This window comes from Aulostomus chinensis, chromosome 2 (genome assembly GCF_037954235.1).
Source record: "Aulostomus chinensis isolate RoL2024-O1b breed Wild chromosome 2, RoL_Achi_v1.0, whole genome shotgun sequence".
Lineage (NCBI taxonomy): Eukaryota > Metazoa > Chordata > Actinopteri > Syngnathiformes > Aulostomidae > Aulostomus > Aulostomus chinensis.
Window position 1 is genome coordinate 17,468,208 of NC_141321.1, and position 21,524 is coordinate 17,489,731.

Sequence of the window (21,524 nt, forward strand, 5' to 3'; positions counted from 1 at the left end):
TGTCCCAGTTGTCCTTTTCAATTATCTGAATTTATCTGATGAAGTGAAATGGGGGAAATAACCTTCAAATCATATGTAGATGTCCCAAACGTAAGTAAAATGATATTGCATGGGTGTTTGACAGGAGTGGCCATTTGGAGCAGTTGCATGTAGTTGCCAGGCTAAGCTTACTGTCTGCAGGACGAAATTGAGGGCTAAACATGTCCGTATGAACAAATTTGTGCAGGAATGAAGCTCTGTTGTCTCTGGAGTGTGATGTGGACATGTTGGATGCATCGTCCCAGATGGAGAGCAATTTGTAGAGTGACCTGAGTGACCCAGAGTCCGTTGTCTCCAGATTTTGGCTGATGATCAATCCAGAGATGAGTTAGTAGATCCTGCTGGCAAGTCTGGATGGCTGCTTGCCCTCAGCAGACCATAGCTGCGAACTGGAAGATCTCCAGCATCTTGTTGAATACACTGAAGAATCTGAGCATCCTCAGAATGTCAGCTCATCCTCCCTCTTGCACACAGCGTCGCTGTTGGTCCTCCATGCCAGTCTGATGTTTATATGGACACATAAGCACTTGTAGCGCTCCACGACTCCAACCTCCTCACTGAGCATGTTTGCCTTTGCCTTTCTCTTCTTAAAATCAAGCACCTTCTCCTTGGTTTTATTAACATTTACCACTCCTCAATTCAGCTCCCTGACTCCTCTACCAACCTATCACACCCCTCCCCCACTGCAGAGTCATCAGCTGGTCATCAGTCATCAGCTCTAGAAATTTCAGGAGGGAACATGTATAGAGACATGATCAGCTGTTGCTCTCCTGCGTCACTGACCACAACATCAGAGAGGGGCGGAGCTCCCCAGACACACTATTGCAAGGTTAACAGCACAGTCAGCAGTCTAAGAGACACGCCGCCATCCGTCCTGAACAGCTTCTCACTCAGTTGAAGCAGGTGGACGCTGTTAAAGATACTGGAATATTACTAGGACTACGACTTCCATGCACATTGCAGTGGAAAACATACCTCTGCCATCGCTGCCAAGGACAGAGCAAACAAGAACTTTGAACCTAAACATGAACCCAAGACAGCTGACACCCAGTGTTTCAATAAGACATGACTAAGAGTCATGTTCTGATGTGTGACCAGGACTGTTTCTTAATCCCAAACATTTTCTGTAGTCACTTAACAAGCCCACATTGCTGAGTCACGTCTTGCGTGTCTTGTTTTAAAGCTGAGTCAGCAGACTTTTAAAATGGCATGGAGCAACCTCCTGATTGTAGGCTACAGAAATCAACATCGTCCCTAACGGACCTCTTCTAATGCTTGATTTACTGCAGAAATGTTGTTATGAGGTGGATTCAGTAGTTTAGTATTATCATTTCTTCTGTATTATATTAGTTAATGATCCTCCAAAGATACTGAAATGAAAAAAAAAAAGATTCTTCGTATGTTGATCTCAGTTTTGCTCAGTTGTGTTGTTTTTCTTGAGGGCTCTCACACTGAAAGGGCATTTTAGCAACTAGGTGATTATACATAAACTATGTGTTTCTAAAGCTGGGTTCCAGTACTCTACGGCTGACTGTCTCATAGGAGGACTTTCTGGTTTATTATTAAAAGATTATCACCTCTCATTTTACACTGTGAGAGTCAGGAGACACATTGAAATCAGGCAGAAAGAAAAGCTGAGGAAACTACCGATACTTTCATTTGCAGAAATTGTAAGGAAAAAAGCACTTTAACTTGGGAATATCAAGCACAGACTTTCGTTCAAAACTTCACATGGCTTCATAGTTTGTATCAGTTGCACAGTACTGGAGTAGAACATGGACACTCACCATGAACTGCTGAGCGGAGGAACAACTCATAGTTCCCTCTTATTCTTTTGATTTTTTTTCAAAGATAAAATAATTGAATCTCGACCTACCAAACCAGGCAGGTGATGAGTGAAGGTTGCTGATGAGTCCAGGTACACCTTAATAAAGTTGTTACCGTGCAAGCTGTTAAAACTGAAAAAGGGTCATGATCAAATAACAGAGCACTTTTAAAAAATCATTTATAATTAAGCACAATTTCATATATAATCTTGAATTTTTCACCCTTGGGCCTTTCTGTATAAATTTTTCATGGATTGGTACACATTTTGGGATTTCTTTTTAGACTGAAAGATGTTTTTGTCTTGGTAAACACAGTGAGGGATCTTCTCTTAGCGTTGCTTTTGCAACAAATTGTGTGTTACTCACGAATATTTTTTTGCAGATATTTATGCTGGAACACAGCGTGGAATTTTTTTATACAAGGTTGTGAAATGATTTTGTTCCATGAAGAGGGAAAAAAAAAAAAGAGCCGCTGCCTTCAGGTCCCACCCTTTGCCGGACAGTGACGTCACGGTCCGCCCCAGCACAAGTACGCGCTGGCTTGCACGAGCTCAGTTACGTCTCGTTAGCGGACGGTGAAGGTTACCTGCTTCAACAGTGCTTGAACGGCAACCTCTCAGCTGTCTTCCAAACCGCTCAAGAAGAGAAGACCAAATTAAAAGATCAACCAGACCATCGTCGAAACTGACTCATCAATTTTAATTTTCTTAAAGACGTAAGCTAAGCTATCACGACCGTCGTTAAGCTCGTAAGCTAGCTGTTTGTTTTGCTGACGACACCAACTGCCCGGGCAAGACCTCCACCTTCTCTTAACAAGACCCGCCGCTGGCTCTGGTAAGGAAACTTGTTATCTCCGGTGAGCATGTGTTTTCTCCGACTGGCTTCCATCGACGGTCGGTGTTGTTGTATATACAGTCAGTGTGGCGCAGTTAGCCAACCTCCGCGCAGTCTCAGTGGCGGACCCTGGCTCGGCTCCACTGTCGGCCGCTCGCCACAAACGTACTTGAGCCCTTAATCAATAAGGCTGCTACTGCTACAAGCTAACGATAGCAACTGGTAATTGCTGGTTCACGTGTCTTGCATAATCAGGAACCCAGTGTAATTACAGTTTAACTTAAATAATTTTTATGTAGTTGGTAACTTGCGACTCGGCGTTATATTTTTTTATTGTCTTCGTTTTGTGTTTTCAACAATTTTTTTTTTTTTGCTTTCCATTATAATTAGCGTTTACCTTAATGCGCTTTGAATTGCACCTCTGAGTATGAAATGTGCTGTATAAATAAAGTGATGTTGCCATATTAATTTGTAGGGGAAATCACTGCCAAAACAAAGTTCTGATTATTGCCAAACTTATTTTCATCGGTCTTTTTCACAATTTGAATGATCAACAACACATTATAAATAGCTCGTAACAGTTTCCCAGGGCTCAAGGCGCTTTCTTTCCTTGTCAGACGTTTAAAGAAACCATCATCGAAGGTGTTTTGATCGAACGTCACACGAGAAAAGACCTAATATTGTAAAAGCTTGTATAACAAAGTACTTTAACAGAGAACTGATGCAGTCTCTTTTGATTGATGATGAATGCGTCGCTTCTATTTATGGCCAAGTATCAATCAGTCCCTTCTCAAGTTGAACTGTGTGTCCCTTGACTTTTTTTGTGATTCAGAACAATGACTGCTCAGGTGAGACAGAACTTCCACCAGGACTGTGAGGCTGCAGTCAACAGGCAGATCAACCTGGAGCTGTACGCCTCCTACGTCTACTTGTCTATGGTGAGAGTCTACCTGGGTTTTTATATTTAGAGGTCAGGGGCTACACAGGCGCCTGAGTGGGATGGAGAAGAGGAGTTGGGGCGGTTAAACTGAAGCAGAAGTGGTTGGAGAGAAACTCTTTCTACGACTATGAGGAAGTATTTCTAATTAATTTTAATTGTGGTTATTGTGGTTGTATAATGGCGTTGTGTAAGTGTTTTATCTTCATGCACCTATGAAGTGTGGATGGTTTGCAAAAACATCCCTCAGATGGATGTGAAAAACAGGCATTCTTTTTAAGGTCTTAAAGTGTCTGCTTCTTATCAGTGTGTGTGTGTGTGTGTGTGAGCAGAGGTACAGCAAATGTTCTGTAGCCAAGTAATAAAACAAAGGTTGAAGTGTGTTATACATTAGAGTATAGACCGAGGAAGGTCAGAGAAGGTAATTCATAGCTGGCACAAAGAGCGTTGTACTCTAAAGGCTGAATTTATCTGAGAGAATGTGTCCACATACGTATGCTGACATACTCTTTTTGTCATGTTTTATAGAAGAATTATATGAACAGAAATATGTGAAGACGTGTGTGTGTTTTATTTTCACAAACACATATATAATCCGTGTGTGTGAGAGAGACATTCTTTGCATTATTGAGTAAATTACTCTATTGTCCACTAACATCTCAGTAATATTTAAGGCAGGTATGTTTTCTGTTTCATCATCATAGCTTCTTTTAAGTATTGGTTGTGTTGGTTTTGCCTCATTCAGCCTATTGTTTGCCTGGAGGTTAATCTGTAGGTTAGGACTTTAACATTCCTGGTGTTTACTTATTCACAGTCATACTACTTTGACCGGGATGATAAGGCGTTACCCAATTTTGCCAAGTTCTTCCGTGATCAGTCACTCGAGGAGCGTGAGCATGCTGAGAAGCTGATGAAACTCCAGAACATGAGGGGCGGTAGGATCTTCCTTCAAGATGTCAGGGTATGAACTCAAAAATAATCTGATGTGTGCTCTTTGTTGTTTCAGCGTTAAGAGTGGGTGGGAGATTTCTTTTATTGGGTGGGAACCATGAGGCAAGAAAGATAGAGCGGGCGTGAGCGCAATGTGCCGCTTATCTATAGCAGCCAGACGCAAAAATGAGCACCAAAGCTCAAGTAAAACGTTAAACCTGTATTCTACTTTGCAATCATCAGTGTACTGGCCATCTGGGAGAGGTCACCGGCCTCCTGTCTGTCATTAAGACGTGTCTCTGCCCTGTTTTTCAGAAACCAGAGAGGGACGAGTGGGGCAGTGGCGTCGAGGCCCTCGACTGCGCACTGCAGCTTGAGAAGAATGTCAACATATCGCTTTTGGACTTGCACAAACTGTGCTCAGATCACAATGACCCCCATGTGAGTATAAAGTCACACATCCAACCTTTTCCCTTCAAGTGCCCAAACTGAAATAATATGGTGGGCTACAGGCCAAAAACTATTTGTGTCTTGAAACAGTAACATTTCTTTTTAGCATCTACAAAATTGAATGACAACTTCAACGACATATTTCTGGAAGATGAGGAGAATGTGAATGTACTGCAGAACTCCGTCGTGCATTATCACTCTCCTGCTCGGTCAAAATGAACATGTAGACATGTTGAAATCCCTGTTTGATTGTATCCTCATACTTTGACCAGACCACAGAGTGAAATTGCAGAAAATAAGCAACAATTAGGGGTTTATACATATCTACATATTTGAAGAGCATTTTTATCTTTATTCTCTAAAAAAAGAAAAAAAATACTGATTATCTAGTTCATGTTTATTTACCATTCATAATAAAACCCTGACACCTTAACTGTTGTACATTTTTTTTTTTTTTTTAAAGATGAACACACTCATTGTTAACAGCTGGAGGGTTTTTTTTGTGTACAAGATAGAGAAACTTGGATGCGGTGTGTGACACATGGCTTTTTTTTCTTTTTTCGTCGAAGGAGCAGACTCGGCTCTTTGATCCCTTGGGTTGAAATACCTATATTTCAGTTCTGGGCTGATTTGTTGTCTCTGTCTTGCAGTTGTGTGATTTCATCGAGACGCACTTCCTGGACGAGCAGGTGAAGTCCATTAAAATTTTGGCAGACTGGGTGAACACGATGCGGCGCATGGGTGCACCTGAGAACGGCATGGCCGAGTACCTGTTTGACAAACACACTATGGCTAAAGAAAGCAGCTAAATCCCTCCAGATAACAGTACAAATGCATTCTATATACCTGTATGTACCTTTTTTGTTATCTTGCTTTTTCGGAATATGAATTTGCTCGCATGCTACCAGCTGGGGATTTGTAGCTCTCCTACTTCTCATGTGGTTACCGCGTTACCCAAAAACGACATTTCCATCTATAAACGTGCTCTCAAAGCTGCGAGTTATTCTCTGCTGTCAGCTTTGTCATTGCCAAATAGTGGCTGTGTTTTATGCTTGGAGTTCTTGATAAAACCAAATAAATCAGATCCTCTGGAAACAGTCCTGTCTTGTTTGTTTTTTTTGTGCTTTTGTCTTGTCTTCAGAATCTGTGGAGGCCATTTCAGTGGTTTTCCATGTGTGCCACGAACTCATCAAATGAAATTTACATGTGACATTTTTGACCACAACCAACCAGACACAGTTGATATTTCACAAATTAAGTACTTTTAGAAGTGAGAGCGGGGGGGGCGGTGGCAAACAAGCTGTGGGGAGTTTTACTGAACGAGTAAGTGCAGAGATTCTGCTCATTTGTTTCCTAACTTTGTAAACTCTCCAGTGGTTCACCTGTGAGTCATGAAACAGGGAAATGAGTCATTGTAGTAATTCAACATGTTTTTCACTTCCTTTTTAATTGAGGAAACAAAACTGGACAAAAATTACTCACTTGCATTTCACCTAACTGTCCCTTCCACTTCAGAAATGTTCTTCTATTGATGTCATTTTTCAAAACATTAAATGGCCCTGTCACCTTGGAGGCAGCAGCAATCGCAAAATGGCTACTGGAGGTTGGTTGATGCCGCTCAGAATTTTCAGCATTGTTGGATAATTTGCTGACATGGATAGAATATAATTTTGAGAATGTACCAGAATTCTGGCGCTGGTGGTGAAACCTTTGTTTGGAGATCATATCCTGTTACATAAATTGTAAAATAACCCACAAGTTTTACGATCTATGCTACAATATGTTTCAAACAGTGCCACCTGCAGGCCAAATCTTTGCACCCCTCCCCCCAGTAAAAAAGCAGAAAAAAAAACACCTTTGATCATAAAGAGTTATAATTTAAAATGGCTGCCAAGTCCGTGTTTACGTGGACTGATTTTATTTAAGGCACAACAATACAAAAAGTAAATCACTCTATGGATTATGACTAAAAAAAATTATTGGCCAAAACATACAAGTAACTGTCACAGCGTCACCATCGGGTCATGTCTTTGTGTCGTGGTTGCCATGTACAGAGCGACTGAACTCCAGAAACTTTTAGCAGAGTTTTTAATGCTTCAAGTAAGGACTCTATTGATCCTTCATTAGCTTTATTGCTTGTTCATTCAAATTGAATATTTTCACCTCATCACATGCTTCATACGAGTCAGTCGTCCTGTTGAACAGCAGTAGCAGAGCAAACTTAAGCATTCTCACTCCAGAACAAATTCATACCTGTCAGCACTTTTATTCTAAATATTTAAGGAAGCCGTTGAAGCCCCCCAGATTGCGATTTGGTAACAAGACACGAAAGGCAAGAACACACTGAGGCACCCTTTTGAGATGAAAATATCCAAGTGTAACAGGGAGCAATATAACCAAAACTACATTTTTTTGGTTAAATAAACTGTGTATAAATGTGAATGAGGAGCTTCAGGAGTTCATGCCTGTTCCAGCTCCACCAGAACTCCGTCACAGTCTTTAGGATGAAGAAACATCACTGGTTTGCCGTGAGCTCCTATCCGAGGCTCAGCTGACAGCATTCGGATGTTCTTTGCTTTCAGGTCTACAATCGCAGCGTTGATGTCGTCTACCTGCAACCCAGCCGCACATTCAGAGGATTAATCATCTTGACATTAGAAACTAAAAACACAGTCCTCATTGTATTTTACTTGTCTGGCTGTGCGTGAGCATTTAATTCGCACCTCAATACAAATGTGGTGCATCCCTCCAGCCTTGTTCTTCTGTAGGAAGCCAGCAATCGGGCTCTTCTCTCCGAGAGGATGGAGTAGCTCCAGTTTTGTGTTGCCAAGCTCCACAAACACGGTGTAGACGCCATGCTCTGGCAGAGGTACTTTGTCGCTCACTGCAGCCCCCAGGATGTCTCTATACAGAGCTGTGGCCTTCTCCATGTCGGGAACAGCGATGGCGATGTGGTTCAGCCTCCCCAGCTTCCACAGAGAACCGGGGATGCCCTGACGGAGGGCCGCTGTGGTGGCGTGTGCTCTCAGGAATGTGAGATGAGAACATCTGGAAAGACCTGAAACTGGAAGAATAGAATGAGATGATTTTTAGGTATTGGGTTTGATCCCATCCCCTTGAAATCCAGCCTAAGTACATTTGTGAGATTAGGGAGGTGGTGCTGTGTGTGATGCTATAGTATACAGTTGAAAAACTTGTTATATATCACATAACAATCAAGAACATGAAAATCTCTTGAATGAAAGGTGATTTCAGTTGAGCAACATTTTCAGAGATCACAAACTCACCGAAGCAAAAGACGTGACTCACTCACAGTTCAATGATCAAATGAATAAAACTGATGTTAACAAAGTGTTTCTACGCAATAACGTCAACTACACAACCTGAAAACTGTAAAAACAGAACTTGCCCCACACTTACTGATAGCAGAATCATCTAACCGGCATTATCTTGCTGTTTACACATGTTTTCATGGCTCCACTCAGTCAAATAGAAATATTACTTAAGTGACACCACTGTAGACACATCATGACTCGTTTACCATTTCTGGAAATGCTGTAATTACCACGATAACATTATAAATTATTTTATTTTATGGGTTGTAAACGTTATTTATGAGTCAACTCAATTCAGTGCCAATGGAACCATCAAGCTCTGGCGAATGGAAAAAAACAACAACTGTAAACGTAAATTTATTTGTAACACACGTTCAGTCAATTAGTATATTCATACAACAATGAAGTGGAACCGCAAACTTCTAACTGGAGCGCGACAAATGTGCCCGCGTACAAAAACAAACACTCCAAGTTAGCCAGCAGCCCGGGAGCTGTCGCACTGGGATTTCACGCTGCAAACCCGTCTGTGGATCTATTCCGGACTACAGAAATTTGCACGAATTAAATGAAAGACACAAAAGCACGCGTACTCAAGTTTAATCAATTTCGAGATGAACCAACCTGCAACCTTCAGAAGAGCGGACGCCATGTTGACAACACTCTCCGGAACAGAAGAACAGAAGTAGACGTTTCTTGTAGACCCTGTTTACCTGCAGCACGGGCGTCTCACGTGTGAGGAAGGCAACGATGGCTAGTGGAGACGTGTGGAGCGTTTTAGAGGAGTGTGTGAAGAAGATAAATGTCATCACAACACACCCAGAGAATTTCCTGAGGCAAGTGTTATCTGTTCATACCCTTGTGGAGCTGGGAAATGTGTCGCAGCGTCGCTGGTCTGAGGCTCAGCTAGCTGAGTGCTAGCTTCGGCTAACTGGATGTAGCATCCAGCACACCGTGTTAAGGATGCCACAACGATCGCCTGGGCTTTTATAGCGAAGGGATTGTGGGTGGAAAACGCGATTAAATATAGTCTAGAAAAGGTTGTCTAATAATGTTTTATTTTTTATGAACGTACAGCTGTTACTTTACGTCAACTCGGTGAAACAGCTTATATTTATGTAAGCTGTCATGTATCGTAAGAAGTGCATAGATTTTTTTTTTCAGAGAGATGATCAGCTCTCAAACCGATGTGGAAGATTTCAAATGAGCCACTTTCACGCCTAATTCACCAGTGTACTCGCCATCTGTCACAGGCGCACATGTATTATTTGACAGCAGTTTAAAGAAAGCACTTCATTAACCTGAAATCAATTTCATGAATGTGAGTGAAATACATAAATCCTCTCTAATTTGTTTTATAAAATTCTCAGTGTTTGTATTTCTGTTTTCGCAGTCTCCAAGATGGAGCTGCAGCAGACTTTACGTCTCTCACTAAGACCCTGTACGACCTTCTCAAAGCCAAAGAGCCTGCAGATTATAAGGGCAGCCCGTTGGTTCAGCTGGTGGTGGACAGTTTTGATGAAGAGCAGATCTGGCAGGAACTGGAGCTGCAGAACACTGCTGTGCTGAAACACTTTAAAAATAAAGTCGATGAAGCCTTGACAGATGAGACGTTAGCGGTCCTGGAGGAGAAGATGGAGGAAGAGAATTGTGATGAAGATGAAGGAGCAGCTGAGGATGAAGAAGAAGAATTACACCAACAGTCTGAAAAAATGTCTGAAGGTGAATTAGAAGACCACACAGACGAGGACTCTGATATAGATTTTGATGTTGATGCCCTGGAGATGCGAGAGAAACAGAGGAAAGAGCTCCCAGGGAAAAGCTCCAAAATGAAGGGGCTTCCCTCCGAGGTCGATGATAAGTTCTTCAAGCTGTCAGAGATGGAGTCATTTCTTGATGACATGGACAAGCAAGAAGGGAAGGAGAACGAGGATGAAAATGAGATAAATTACTTTCAGGACCTGCCCTCTGATGACGACGATGATCTTGACCTTGAAATGATTTCTACAAAAAAGAAAATCGCTGTATGTATCGTGTTACTTCACAAGATTCAATTGAACTGTCTTTGTGATGGAGCTGACGAGTTATATGTGTCGTTTATTAAAAGGGTAAAAGCTCCAGAAATCTGAAGTACAAAGACTACTTTGATGCAGTGGAGGGGACGGCAGCTGAAGATGATAACCAATCAGACAGTGACGACGACAGCGTGGGTGACGAAATGGAAGATGGTGATGAAGAACATGATGATGAAGAAGATGATTCAGCTGGTGAAGAGGAGGAAGATAATGAGTGAGTGTTATTAAAACTGGGGTGTGTGTCAGGAAATATTTGACATTTGTGTGTGTTTTTACCAGCATTTTTGGTGTCTTCCTTTTTTTTTTCCAGGGATGAACACGTGAACCAGGCCAAAGCCTCTCTGAAAAAAGTGACTTTTGACCTTTCTGGGGATGAGGACAGTGAAGGGGAGGACTTGGAGGACATATTTGGAGGCTCAAGCTCAGCAAAGTCTGAATCAAAGTCGTCATTTGAGAAAAGGCAAGAAAAGGTAAGCAGACTGAAAGTGTAACCTGTTCTTTAGGCCATGATTAATTGGTGAGTTTTATAAAAGCTTTGAATAGCAAAAAGAGTTTGTCAGCATGTGGATGTGAACAGGATAAAAGGACTGAAACAAGCGAGAAAGGTCAGAGAGTAAGGTGACTGACAAGTCTGCAAACGCTTCACTCGTACAGACCGACGATATTCACCCTGTTGTTGTTGCTTGAAGTGTGTTGAAACAATTACAAGGCAGAACATCCTTCATTGAAAAACCAGTCCAAAGTCTTTAGGGCGACACCTGAGGGACGTGCAGCAGTTGTGTCCCAGTAAACGTTGTCCAACCACGATGAAGGGAGAAAACTCCCTCGAAGTTTGTCACGTTTACAGCAAGTAACCACTGCCTTTGCTTGCTTTCTCAATTCCTAATGTTTTAAAAAGTTCTGGTCATTGCAGAAAGTTATTTGACGTGTCTCCCTTTTTGTCACTTTGTAGGATGATTGGGGTTGAGCATGTTTCCACTGGCGTGTGTCGATAAAATAAGATATAAGAGGGTTTGTTAGCGCCCGCTCTGCAGAGACTTAGGCTGCGCTACTTTGAGAAAATAAATATTTTTTTACATGTATTTTGACTGATTTTGCAATTTTGATATGGTGTGCGATATGAAAGGAATGTTAATTTCTAAATGATTATTCTCACTTTCATTGAAAAACTCAATAAATGTAGTTGTGGGAATCTGTATCAAACAAAGATTTTTTTTTTTTCGAAGTTTGTAGAATAAGCAGGACATCTCTGCAGCGGCACATTATTTAATTAAATGGCATTTTGACAGCAGCAGGCCTGAGATGCCCGCTTCTATCGCTCCGCAGTTTTCACTGATCCAACCCAAGCTGCACGGATAATGTAAAACTGTCATATTCCCTGCTGCAGATGTCAGAGAAGATCGAGGAGCTGGAGAAAGCTGCACTGGCGGGGAAATCCTGGCAGCTGTCTGGAGAAGTGACGGCTCAGACTCGTCCAGAGAACAGCATGCTGGAGGAGGATGTGGAGTTTGAGCAGACGTCCAGGATGGGTGGGTAGCACTTCTGGGCTTATAAATTGCATTTTTTTTATGTTGATGTCTCTGCTGATGATTCAAAGTTCGGATTATAAACGGTGACATTTGATCTGTTGTGTTGTAGCTCCTGCGATCACAGAGGAAATCACACTACAGCTTGAAGACATCATCAAGCAGAGGATTAAAGATCAGGTTGTTCTACGATTATGTTGTTTCACTTTCTCTGTAATTTTGTATATACATATATATATATATATGCGTGTGTGTTTACCTGAATATCATTCAAACGGTACCTTTTACTTGTCTTTCTGCAAGGCGTTTGATGATGTCGTCCGAAAGGAGAAACCCAAGGAGGAGGTGTTTGAGTACAAGAAGAGGCTCACTTTGGACCACGAGAAGAGCAAGCAGAGTCTGGCAGAAATCTATGAGCAAGAGTACCTCAAGCAGACCCAGGTTTGAACTTTGTCTTGTTTCACAGTTACTTAAACATAAACAAAGAGGAGTTGTATCCAGTTTCGGGTGTTTTAATTTAATTTTTTTTAAAAACTATGATTCCAGCAAAAGACGGAGGAGGAGGAGAACCCCTCCCATGTAGAAATTCAGAAGCTGATGGACACACTCTTCTTGAAGCTGGATACTCTGTCTAACTTCCACTTCACGCCTAAACCAGTAAGTTTAGCTTGACAGCAGTTATAAAAAGATCAGAATCCAGCAAGGATACATTGGTTTACAGCAAATTGTTGTGTCAGTGGCGTTCTTTAATCAGCAAAGTTAAAATAGCGAGTCAAAAGATAAACGAATACTACATTGGACAAGATTAGAATGATCATAGGGTTATTCATCAGAGCTTATGATTAAGTTTAGGGTGTATTTAAAATCTTTAATACATAAATAGATATAAAAACATATGGAATAATGTTCCCTTCTCATCTGCAGCCTGTTCCAGAGGTCAAAGTGGTGTCTAACCTGCCTTCTATCACAATGGAGGAGGTGGCTCCTGTCAGCGCCAGTGATGCTACACTGCTCGCCCCAGAAGAAATCAAGGTTTGTCATCTGTCATATTCAGAGGTTGTTGTTGGGGTTTTTTTTTTTGAGGAGTGTATATTTAGCTATATCGCATGTCTAATAATACCCTTTTCTACCCAAAGGAGAAGAACAAAGCAGGTGATAAGCTAGGCGATACTGAGAAGACGTCAACAGACAGGAAGCGCGAGAGACGACTCAAGAAGAAGGTGAAACATTTCAAGATCAAGGAGAAAGAAAAGAGACAGAAACTCAAAGAGGCCAGTAAGGCCGGAGAGAACAAAAAACCCTCGAAGGCTGAAGTCACGGAAAACCTAAAGAAACTCACAAAAGGAGGCAAAGCGACGATACTCAAGGTGAGTGGTTGGTTGCATGTTCCTCCTCATGTTGCATTCAGGGGCCTGTATTTGTCTCGCCTCTGTCCTGTTTCATAGGGTCAAGACAACTGTCATGGCTGTGTAAACCAACTGTACCTCATAAAACTTAAAGTGGACCAAAGCCTTCATTTTTAAATTTATTTACACAGTACTGCAGAAAAACCAGCACGCTGGATTTAGACAAGTCATCTGAGAGGCTGCTGTCTCTGGGATCACCTAACATGTTGGCTTCATGCTGACATCTCAAACTGGGAAATCTCACCGCTCACACAACCCTGAATGCAAAAAATGAACCCCTAATTCTTTGATCTGTGGGTTTCTGAGTTTTGAGTTTTGAACAACTTTTGTGTCTGTTTCAGGATGAGGGGAAGGACAAGGCTCTGCGCTCCTCTCAGGCTTTCTTCTCTCAGCTGCAGGATCAGGTTAAAAGTCAGATCAAAAGTGCAAAGGAGCAGTCTTCAAAGAAGAAGAAACACAAAGAGGTTTCTGCCAGCAAACTCAAGTTATAACGTTTGATGTTCTGTTGTGTTCGATCATTTTATTGTACAGATTATTTTTTATGACAAAGCTGCAATATAATAAATCTGTAAGATTCTTTTTTGTCAATTAAAACAATTCAAAACCCAAACATGTATTTGTGAAGTGATATTCAACTGATGTTCACACTGAACTTAAAATAGGTGAAATATGAATGAACAGATCAACATTCAGCACCAGACACAGAAGCCGGTGGGGGAGGACTTTCCTCTCTACATAAATCAGGTCTGAGGAATTATGCTGCGTAAGACAAGAACCAGTCTAGCGCCATAGAACCAAGAGGGTTGAAGAAGCACTCTCCAGGTCCAAAATTGCATTTTTGAGGTGTGAAGCATCAAGAGCCACGGTGGCTGGGCTGAGCTGATCATCTGGAATGAGGCCATCTCTGTAACCAGGAGCATAGAGGCAGTGGATTCTGATGGAGCTAATGACCTGTGTGTAACCCTGGAGACCCTGCCAGACTCCCCCCCCCCCCCCCCCACCCTTGTAATGAAACAAGATGGTCATGCTCCAATTGTCTCTGCCCGTTTCCCGAAGCCACACAGCCCAAGATGATGGTCTCAGACAACATATCATCCACTGAACTACTTAAAATGGCTGCTAACAAAAAGCCACAACCCATTTACTGTACTTTGGTACTTTTACTTTCTACAATGTAAAAATACTCCATTGCTTGTAACAGCATTGGAAGCGACAGGATATGATACAAAATGGTCCCTTTCAGATTGTTAGTGAACAGTTTTTTTCTTTGTATATTTATATATTTTTTAACCCAATGGGAGGCCATTTCACTCCAGGAATAAGAGTTTCTGAATTCAGGACTTTAAATTATAAAAAGGTGGCCTACACCTGCAGCTGGGCAAACAAAGAAAAGATTTTCTAAAAAAAAAAAATTACGTAATTTTAGTTTATATTACTATTTAATTACTGCCCATTTTCCTAACTTAGTCTACTGGCTTGTTGGGTGTGTATCCAACCAGTGAATGAACGTAAATCTCTTTTTATGCACTGGAATTACATAATATTCGTTTATTTTCTGACTATAACATATCCAAAATGTAAAAATACATAGAAATCTATCATAAGAAATATTAATACCATTTGTTCCCAATTCCAGTTTCGACTGCGATTTTATCACACTTGAACACCGCCTCGACTGACAAATTCCTGACGTCACTACAGATAATTGCGGAAGTAAAGCAGGCAGCGAAACAGACAAGAACACAAACAAGTTGGTGTGTACACGGAACTACTTCACACAGGTAAATTACTGGAATTCGCACGTTAGTCTATTACCTGAAATCTTTATAGCGTTTGATGTATCCCTTTTGTCAAACCAATCGAGTATATTGAATCGGTTTGTTGTTATTTCGCGAGCTATAGGCTAGAGCTAGGTAGCTTAGCTAGCTATGACAGGAAGGAACACTGCCAACAAAGTCAGGACCAGCTAACAGCCACGATTAATAGCGCGGATGTTTTGGAGTCATAACGTCCCTGTAACATTATGGTTGCGTAGTGTATTTGCGAAACAAATGTAGACGTAAGGATAGCTAGCGGCTATAGCAGCACGCCTCAGGCGGCGTCGTGCCAGGCTAAAGCTAAAGCTAGAACTGTTTTGATATGTGTGGCGTTAGGTAATTCCCCTCGGTTAGCTTCATGTTTTCCTCTTTGTGAGTTTGTTCTGGTGTTGCCATTCTGTGGAGTCACTGATGGGTTGGCAAAGCTCACATGATGTAGTGACTCACTGGATCGGAGGTGGGGTGTAGGTTTCAGTTCAGGCGTCCTAATGGAGGTTGCTCCTCCTGATGATCTTCTGCTTATAGAGAGCATATCATCATGTTGGGGGGAGGCTTCAAAGCAGAGAGACTAAGAGTCAACCTCCGACTGGTCATCAACCGACTTAAACTCCTTGAGAAAAAGAAAAGTAAGTCTTTCCCTATCAACCTTCCACTGACAATATTGTAGCTCTCCAGTGAAATAAGTTGATTCCCCCCCACAAATGTAAAACAAAAAACCCCCAAAACACATCTCTCTATGTTCTCATAACGACTTTTTCCCACTTCCGTGTCCTAATTTGAAATGAAGCTGAGCTTGCTCAAAAAGCCCGGAAAGAGATTGCAGATTACCTGTCATCGGGCAAAGATGAGCGTGCACGGATCCGTGTGGAGCACATTATCAGAGAGGACTATCTGGTGGAAGCCATGGAGATCCTGGAGCTGTACTGTGACCTGTTGCTGGCTCGCTTTGGCCTCATCCAGTCCATGAAGTGAGTGACAAAGTCAGTGAGGTTCATTAATAACACTTGAACCTTCTCTGTGGTCATTTCATCCTTGTCTCTTTTTCTGTTTGTTTATTAATTAGGGAGCTGGACCCAGGCCTTCAGGAGGCAGTATCCACTCTCGTCTGGGCTGCCCCTCGTCTCCAGTCAGAGGTGTCAGAGCTAAAAATTGTATGTACTGTTAAAATAATTCATACTTCTGCTCAGATTGCCAACAATACATTTAAGTTTCTATCAAACCGGCCAATTTTATCTCTAAATGCTGTTTTAAGGTGTCTGACCAGCTATGTGCAAAATATAGCAAGGAGTACGGCAAGCTGTGCAGGACAAACCAGATTGGCACAGTCAATGATAGGGTAGGCATTTTTTCCACAGTCACTATTCAAAAATGCACAACTTTGTTTGTAGCTGTTGAAGCACACCTAATCTAACATCTGATACTCTTGAAGCTGATGCACAAGCTAAGTGTGGAAGCCCCACCCAAGATCTTGGTGGAGCGCTACCTGATAGAGATCGCAAAGAACTACAATGTGCCATATGAACCAGACGCTATGGTCCGGGTGAGAACTGAAAAGTCAAACTATAATCAATATAAAGGCATTTGTGGTTAATTACGATGATTTATCCACTTGTTATCCCATTTCTTAACAGCCTGAGGTGTGTCCTGGTGAGGAGGCAGACCTAATTGATGTGGACAATGACAAGAAGTTTGGAGGTGGAGGTGGTGGAGGAGGGTTCACTGCTCCTGCTGCTGCTATGCCCATGCCCATGCCCATGCCCATGCCTATGCCTATGCCAACAGCTTTCAACTATCCACCTCCCAAAGGAGCTGTAAGATATCTTTTTTACTTTATCTTCATATACATACGTTTTCTGGAAAATGCATATATAACACAGATAGAATGACCAGATTTGAACAGAATAACCTGACAAATCAAGATGAATGATAATAAACAGATGTGTATATATCCTAAGCTCTAATCGCTGAGATAGCGCCCACTGAGACTTCTGTCAAGCCCATTGTTGTTTTCCATCAGGAACCGTTTAATCCTTCTATTGGAACCTACAACAACTTCCAGCACCCCATGGGAGGAGGGCAGCCCCCTCAGTTGCCCACTTCTCCCCCAACATACGAGACTGTAAGTGACCAAACCCCTCCCATCCATGCCCCCTTCCTGTTCCCATGCAGATGGACAGACGGACAGGGCAGGGCACCACTAAGGGAAGAACAGTTCATTCAGTTTACCTGCAGTTTTGTCTGTCTTCTACACTTCTGCGCTATTCCTCAGTCTCTGCTTTATGTTCATAAATGTAGGCAGCACTAATTGCTAATATTCTAGCTGCTAACTTTGGTTTGACTGATGGCTATGAGTGGGATTAAACTGAACAGGAAAGAGCGCGGAATGCATTTTAGGGAAACCTCAGATTCGCCGAGCCTTAAAATCTGACACTCGCACTAAAGGTGATGGTTTATCAATGATTGCTGCTGGTTTTCCCTCTTATTCCTTTTGTTTAAACATCTGCATCGTCAAATGCAGTCGTAACTCTTCCATCAATACTAACACAATATTTAATTTTGTTATATTATTATATGGTCCCTAACACATGCACCATTGATGTTTCAGATTGACGATCTCACTGACAAACCCTCTGTTCCATCTCAGGCTGTAGGTGAGTGTTGTCAACCATCTCCAGCCGTCAAAGGAAAGGCTCTTTTCACTGTGACGTTTGGCTTCGTCACACAGGCGTGAACACTGACACGAATGATTGCTGCATTCCATGAATTGTCCCAGTACGCCATATTAGAGAGTGAGCATGCTCAGTACCAGGGCCCCAGGTCCAGCTCACCTAAACTGAATGCGGTCATCTTCAATGTTGCTGTTTGGAACTGTGCTTCTCCTTCGTTGACAAATCAAAATGTCAGTGAAAAGAGTCATTCATGTTCATTATTTGGTGACATGAATATGAACCAGCACTAGACTTTAGACATGACATCTTCAGGTTGTCCGTTCTTCTTTTAAAATGATATCAGGAACGCCTTGAAAGATCTAATGATACACATTTGGCTCAAATGTCCACTGAGTCTCAAGGGCTAATTTCAAAGATGTAATTGCTTGTCAAATATATTCATAAATCTATCCATAGTATTGTCCGAACATAAAATGTCATCTAAGGATGTAAAATGCTGTAAAGTGTGGATCTGCATCTGATGAAATATAAATGATAGAAATATATTGAGAAACCTTTTCTGTTGTGAAATGATGTGTATCATAACGCGGAGCCCCACTTGTAAGAAATGTCCTGGAGACATTACTGAAATCCTGCGTGAACAACACTTTGATCAGAATCGTGCACGCATGAGGTGAGGTGACATGACCTTCTCCTTTGACCCCAAAATCTTTTCGGTCCGTCCTTGAGTTCCAGTTGACATTTGAGCCAAATTTGAAGCTATGTCATCAAGGCGTTTCAGGTATGGCAATAACAAGAAGGTGATAACATAACGCCTGTGGTCTACAGCTGTCCACAGCACTAAAGAATATCTCAAGTTTTAGCAAATATTGAATTTAATGCCCATATCTTTCATGTCCTGTTAAAAGTTAACGGCAGTTATAAATTTTATTCCAGGTCCAAACGCCCCACCGAAAATGTACAACAACAACACTCTCCCAGAACTCCCCTCTGTTCCCGACACATTCCCCACAACCTCTTTCGGCGGAAACACCACTACAACGGATGACATCGACTTCGATGATTTAACACGGCGCTTTGAGGAGCTGAAGAAGAAGACCTAATTGTTACATCCCTGGTCTACACACGTGCGCACACATACACCCACTGTGTCGAAAATGTTCAAGGCCCTGAATCAGATTTATACTCTTATCCCTCTTTCTAACATGAAGTTATTTTACATGGATATTAAAACTATATTTATTCTTACCTCATGTAGATAAATATGACCATATTACTGAGGGTGTGATCAGATGCGGCTGCCACGTTTTAATTTCTTTATCAATACATCATGTACATTATTACATACAATCACATGGGTCCCAAACCCTCCTCTTTTAAGGTTCCACAGATTTTTAACTGATAGATTTGTGTGTGTGTGTGTGTGTGTGTGTGTGCGTGCGTGCGTGCGTGCGTGCGTGCGTGCGTGCGTGTACTGTTTAATCACTATAGTTGTTGCTTTCTCTGGAGTTTGCCGTATGACTAGTATTGACAGAACATACCTAGATGGTGTTGCTGGGATCTCTGCCACAGTTCTGTCTCAGACCAGTCGAACTGGTCTGACCGCCCGCCCCAGGTCTCCTGGAAACTGGCATTGTCAAAGCTGGTATGCTGGTCCAGTTTCTAGTACCCAGCAATTCAAGAACGGTTTCAGGACAGATAGAAGCCATATTGTCAATGTCATATGAAGTGTGTGTTTTTTTTTTTTTAAAACACTTCTTAATACACTGAAATTGTCAAACTTTATGAAGAGCAGAAACGGCCCAAACTGTTCATCTGTTACATGGCTGGGGGGGGGGGGGGGGGGGAGCTCCAAGATACATTCACAGTGATCAGGCAGTTTGCACAAATGCTAAAACTGTATAGGATATTATTTAGGTGGTTGGGAACTGTTCAGTATTTGGCATATCTGTTTTATATACAGTGTCTTCAAATAAAAGTTGTTTTTTTTGGGGGGGGGGGGTTGTTGCCCTTTTGGGTGTCAGTTTTACCAAATACATGCACTTTCTGTAGTATTGAAGTACTAAATTAACAAGCATAACAGACAGTAGTCCTATTGTAACCACACAGCATCCTGATTGAATTGATGTGGTGTAGATATGGAATCTGGACAAATCTAAAAGGTTAGTGTGTGTCCTCTGTGTCTCACGTGTCTTTATCTAAACGTGCACATCTGCATTTGCCTTAGTTCCCATCTCGTCAGAGGCCTTGCCAGTCTGTCCTAGGATAGTGCATTATGCATTTGTTATCCATCAAGACTGGACACTAGAGTAGCGTAGGTGTTGCTTTATTTGCTGGACCCATAAACAATCCTCTAAAAACCCTTCTGAGTTTATCTGAATGTCTTTACTGGAACTACAGATTCATGTTTTTTACTTCCTTCTGAGAAATGGGCGTGAAAGGATTTTGGCCGTCGTGCAGATGTGACACTTATCTGCTACCTAGCCACACCCAGCTCGCTCTGCTTGCATGGCTCATGGACAGTGGCATTGAATGACATGATTCAGCAAATTTCAGAAAAGCGCAAACCTTTCCAGCCAGGTGATCGTTCATGAATAGGTTCAAGAGATTATTAACACTACAACTGTGATTTGCTTGCTGGGTTTTCTATGGTGGACTGGTGGATCCTGAATCATGGGACAAAGATTGTGTCATGTTGCAAAAAAAAAAAGAAGACTTTTTTCCACTGTATTCTATAATAACAATTTAATAAAAGTTTATTTGGAACTGCAAAGTTCTCCATAATGTTTCTGTTACGGGGACGCTGGCGTGCGGAATGCTAACCACTAGGGGTCCTCAGTGCCAACAAAAAGCACAAACTTTCTCGACTGCATCGGAGGATTTAACTGGATGAAGTGTCAAGGAAATGCAATATTCCTTGTTTCAGAGTAAGAAGAGTCACCTCACCCTCTTCATATACAGCAGTGTATTAATAGTTGTGCATCATTTTGAGCAACATTTGACCTGCATGCAACTGGGCTCAACGTGCATGGGTAGAAGGAAGGTCAGGAGGAATTTAAAGAGCAGGAGCAATCAGAGATAGATTATAATAGAAAGAGGTTTGTATTATGAGAATCTTAAATAATAAAAGGCTTTGCCATGGGTGAGTTGCAGATGTCTGCTGTGTCCTGAAATCAGATGTAAAAAAAAAAAAAGAAGACATTTACCATTTTATTTTATATACTGAGCCGATGAGCCAGTCTTGCTTTGGCGAGGGAGCTAATTGTATGTCTTCATTATACACAGGTGCACCGAATTAAGAATTTTAGACAACTCTTCTTAGTTGTAGCTGAAGTCTGCGTGACACAAAATGGTGTTTATCAGCTGACTTTGAGGGTCCAGTGACCTCAACAACTAAGATCTATGTCCCTTTACAGCACAAAGCAAAAAGAGCTCCTTGCTTTTCCACTGGTCATGGTATCACCATGCAGCTTCTCCAGGTTCCATAAACATGAGCTGACATTGCAAAACAGCACTGACATTATTATTTCAGCAATCCGCCTTTTACTGGTGCATCAATGTGGGTCGAGCTGTGCAGGAAGGTGCCAGAAATAGATCAGCTATAAGCTCTGATGTGATGCCTCTTTTCAAGGCTGTGGGACTTCTGTTTGAACTGTCCGATGTCAAAAACCGTCTCATCAGTT

General features: G+C 41.8%; 4 protein-coding genes across 5 annotated transcripts; 3 read left to right on the top strand and 1 right to left on the bottom strand.

Moving 5' to 3' along the window:
* Window positions 1-2,401: 2,401 nt before the first annotated feature.
* On the top strand, window positions 2,402-6,111 carry LOC147269262 (ferritin, heavy subunit). Its single transcript, XM_086181611.1, has 5 exons — window positions 2,402-2,699; window positions 3,532-3,637; window positions 4,451-4,597; window positions 4,882-5,007; window positions 5,667-6,111. Exons 2-5 carry the CDS (start codon window positions 3,536-3,538, stop codon window positions 5,823-5,825), a joined length of 534 nt encoding a protein of 177 aa, XP_086037737.1. The 5' UTR covers window positions 2,402-2,699; window positions 3,532-3,535; the 3' UTR covers window positions 5,826-6,111.
* Window positions 6,112-7,266: 1,155 nt separating this feature from the next.
* Window positions 7,267-9,296, bottom strand: mcee (methylmalonyl CoA epimerase). Of its 2 annotated transcripts, XM_086181637.1 has the most exons (4): window positions 9,206-9,296; window positions 8,973-9,102; window positions 7,740-8,080; window positions 7,267-7,628 (listed from the first exon to the last, which is right to left on the bottom strand). In XM_086181637.1, exons 2-4 carry the CDS (start codon window positions 8,998-9,000, stop codon window positions 7,476-7,478), a joined length of 522 nt encoding a protein of 173 aa, XP_086037763.1. In that variant the 5' UTR covers window positions 9,001-9,102; window positions 9,206-9,296; the 3' UTR covers window positions 7,267-7,475. The 2 variants fall into 2 exon arrangements, with proteins under 2 accessions (XP_086037763.1, XP_086037772.1); XM_086181646.1 differs by lacking the exon at window positions 9,206-9,296 and having other exon boundaries at window positions 8,973-9,190.
* On the top strand, window positions 8,874-13,957 carry mphosph10 (M-phase phosphoprotein 10 (U3 small nucleolar ribonucleoprotein)). The gene is made up of 11 exons (XM_086181625.1): window positions 8,874-9,184; window positions 9,742-10,372; window positions 10,456-10,637; window positions 10,734-10,893; window positions 11,811-11,952; window positions 12,062-12,129; window positions 12,253-12,390; window positions 12,496-12,606; window positions 12,874-12,981; window positions 13,086-13,316; window positions 13,697-13,957. Exons 1-11 carry the CDS (start codon window positions 9,099-9,101, stop codon window positions 13,844-13,846), a joined length of 2,007 nt encoding a protein of 668 aa, XP_086037751.1. The 5' UTR covers window positions 8,874-9,098; the 3' UTR covers window positions 13,847-13,957.
* Window positions 13,958-15,025: 1,068 nt separating this feature from the next.
* Window positions 15,026-19,679, top strand: ist1 (IST1 factor associated with ESCRT-III). The gene is made up of 10 exons (XM_086181658.1): window positions 15,026-15,136; window positions 15,698-15,798; window positions 15,960-16,140; window positions 16,236-16,323; window positions 16,425-16,508; window positions 16,602-16,712; window positions 16,804-16,983; window positions 17,190-17,291; window positions 17,778-17,823; window positions 18,778-19,679. The coding sequence occupies exons 2-10, from the start codon at window positions 15,711-15,713 to the stop codon at window positions 18,942-18,944; spliced, it is 1,047 nt and encodes a 348-aa protein (XP_086037784.1). The 5' UTR covers window positions 15,026-15,136; window positions 15,698-15,710; the 3' UTR covers window positions 18,945-19,679.
* Window positions 19,680-21,524: the final 1,845 nt, after the last annotated feature.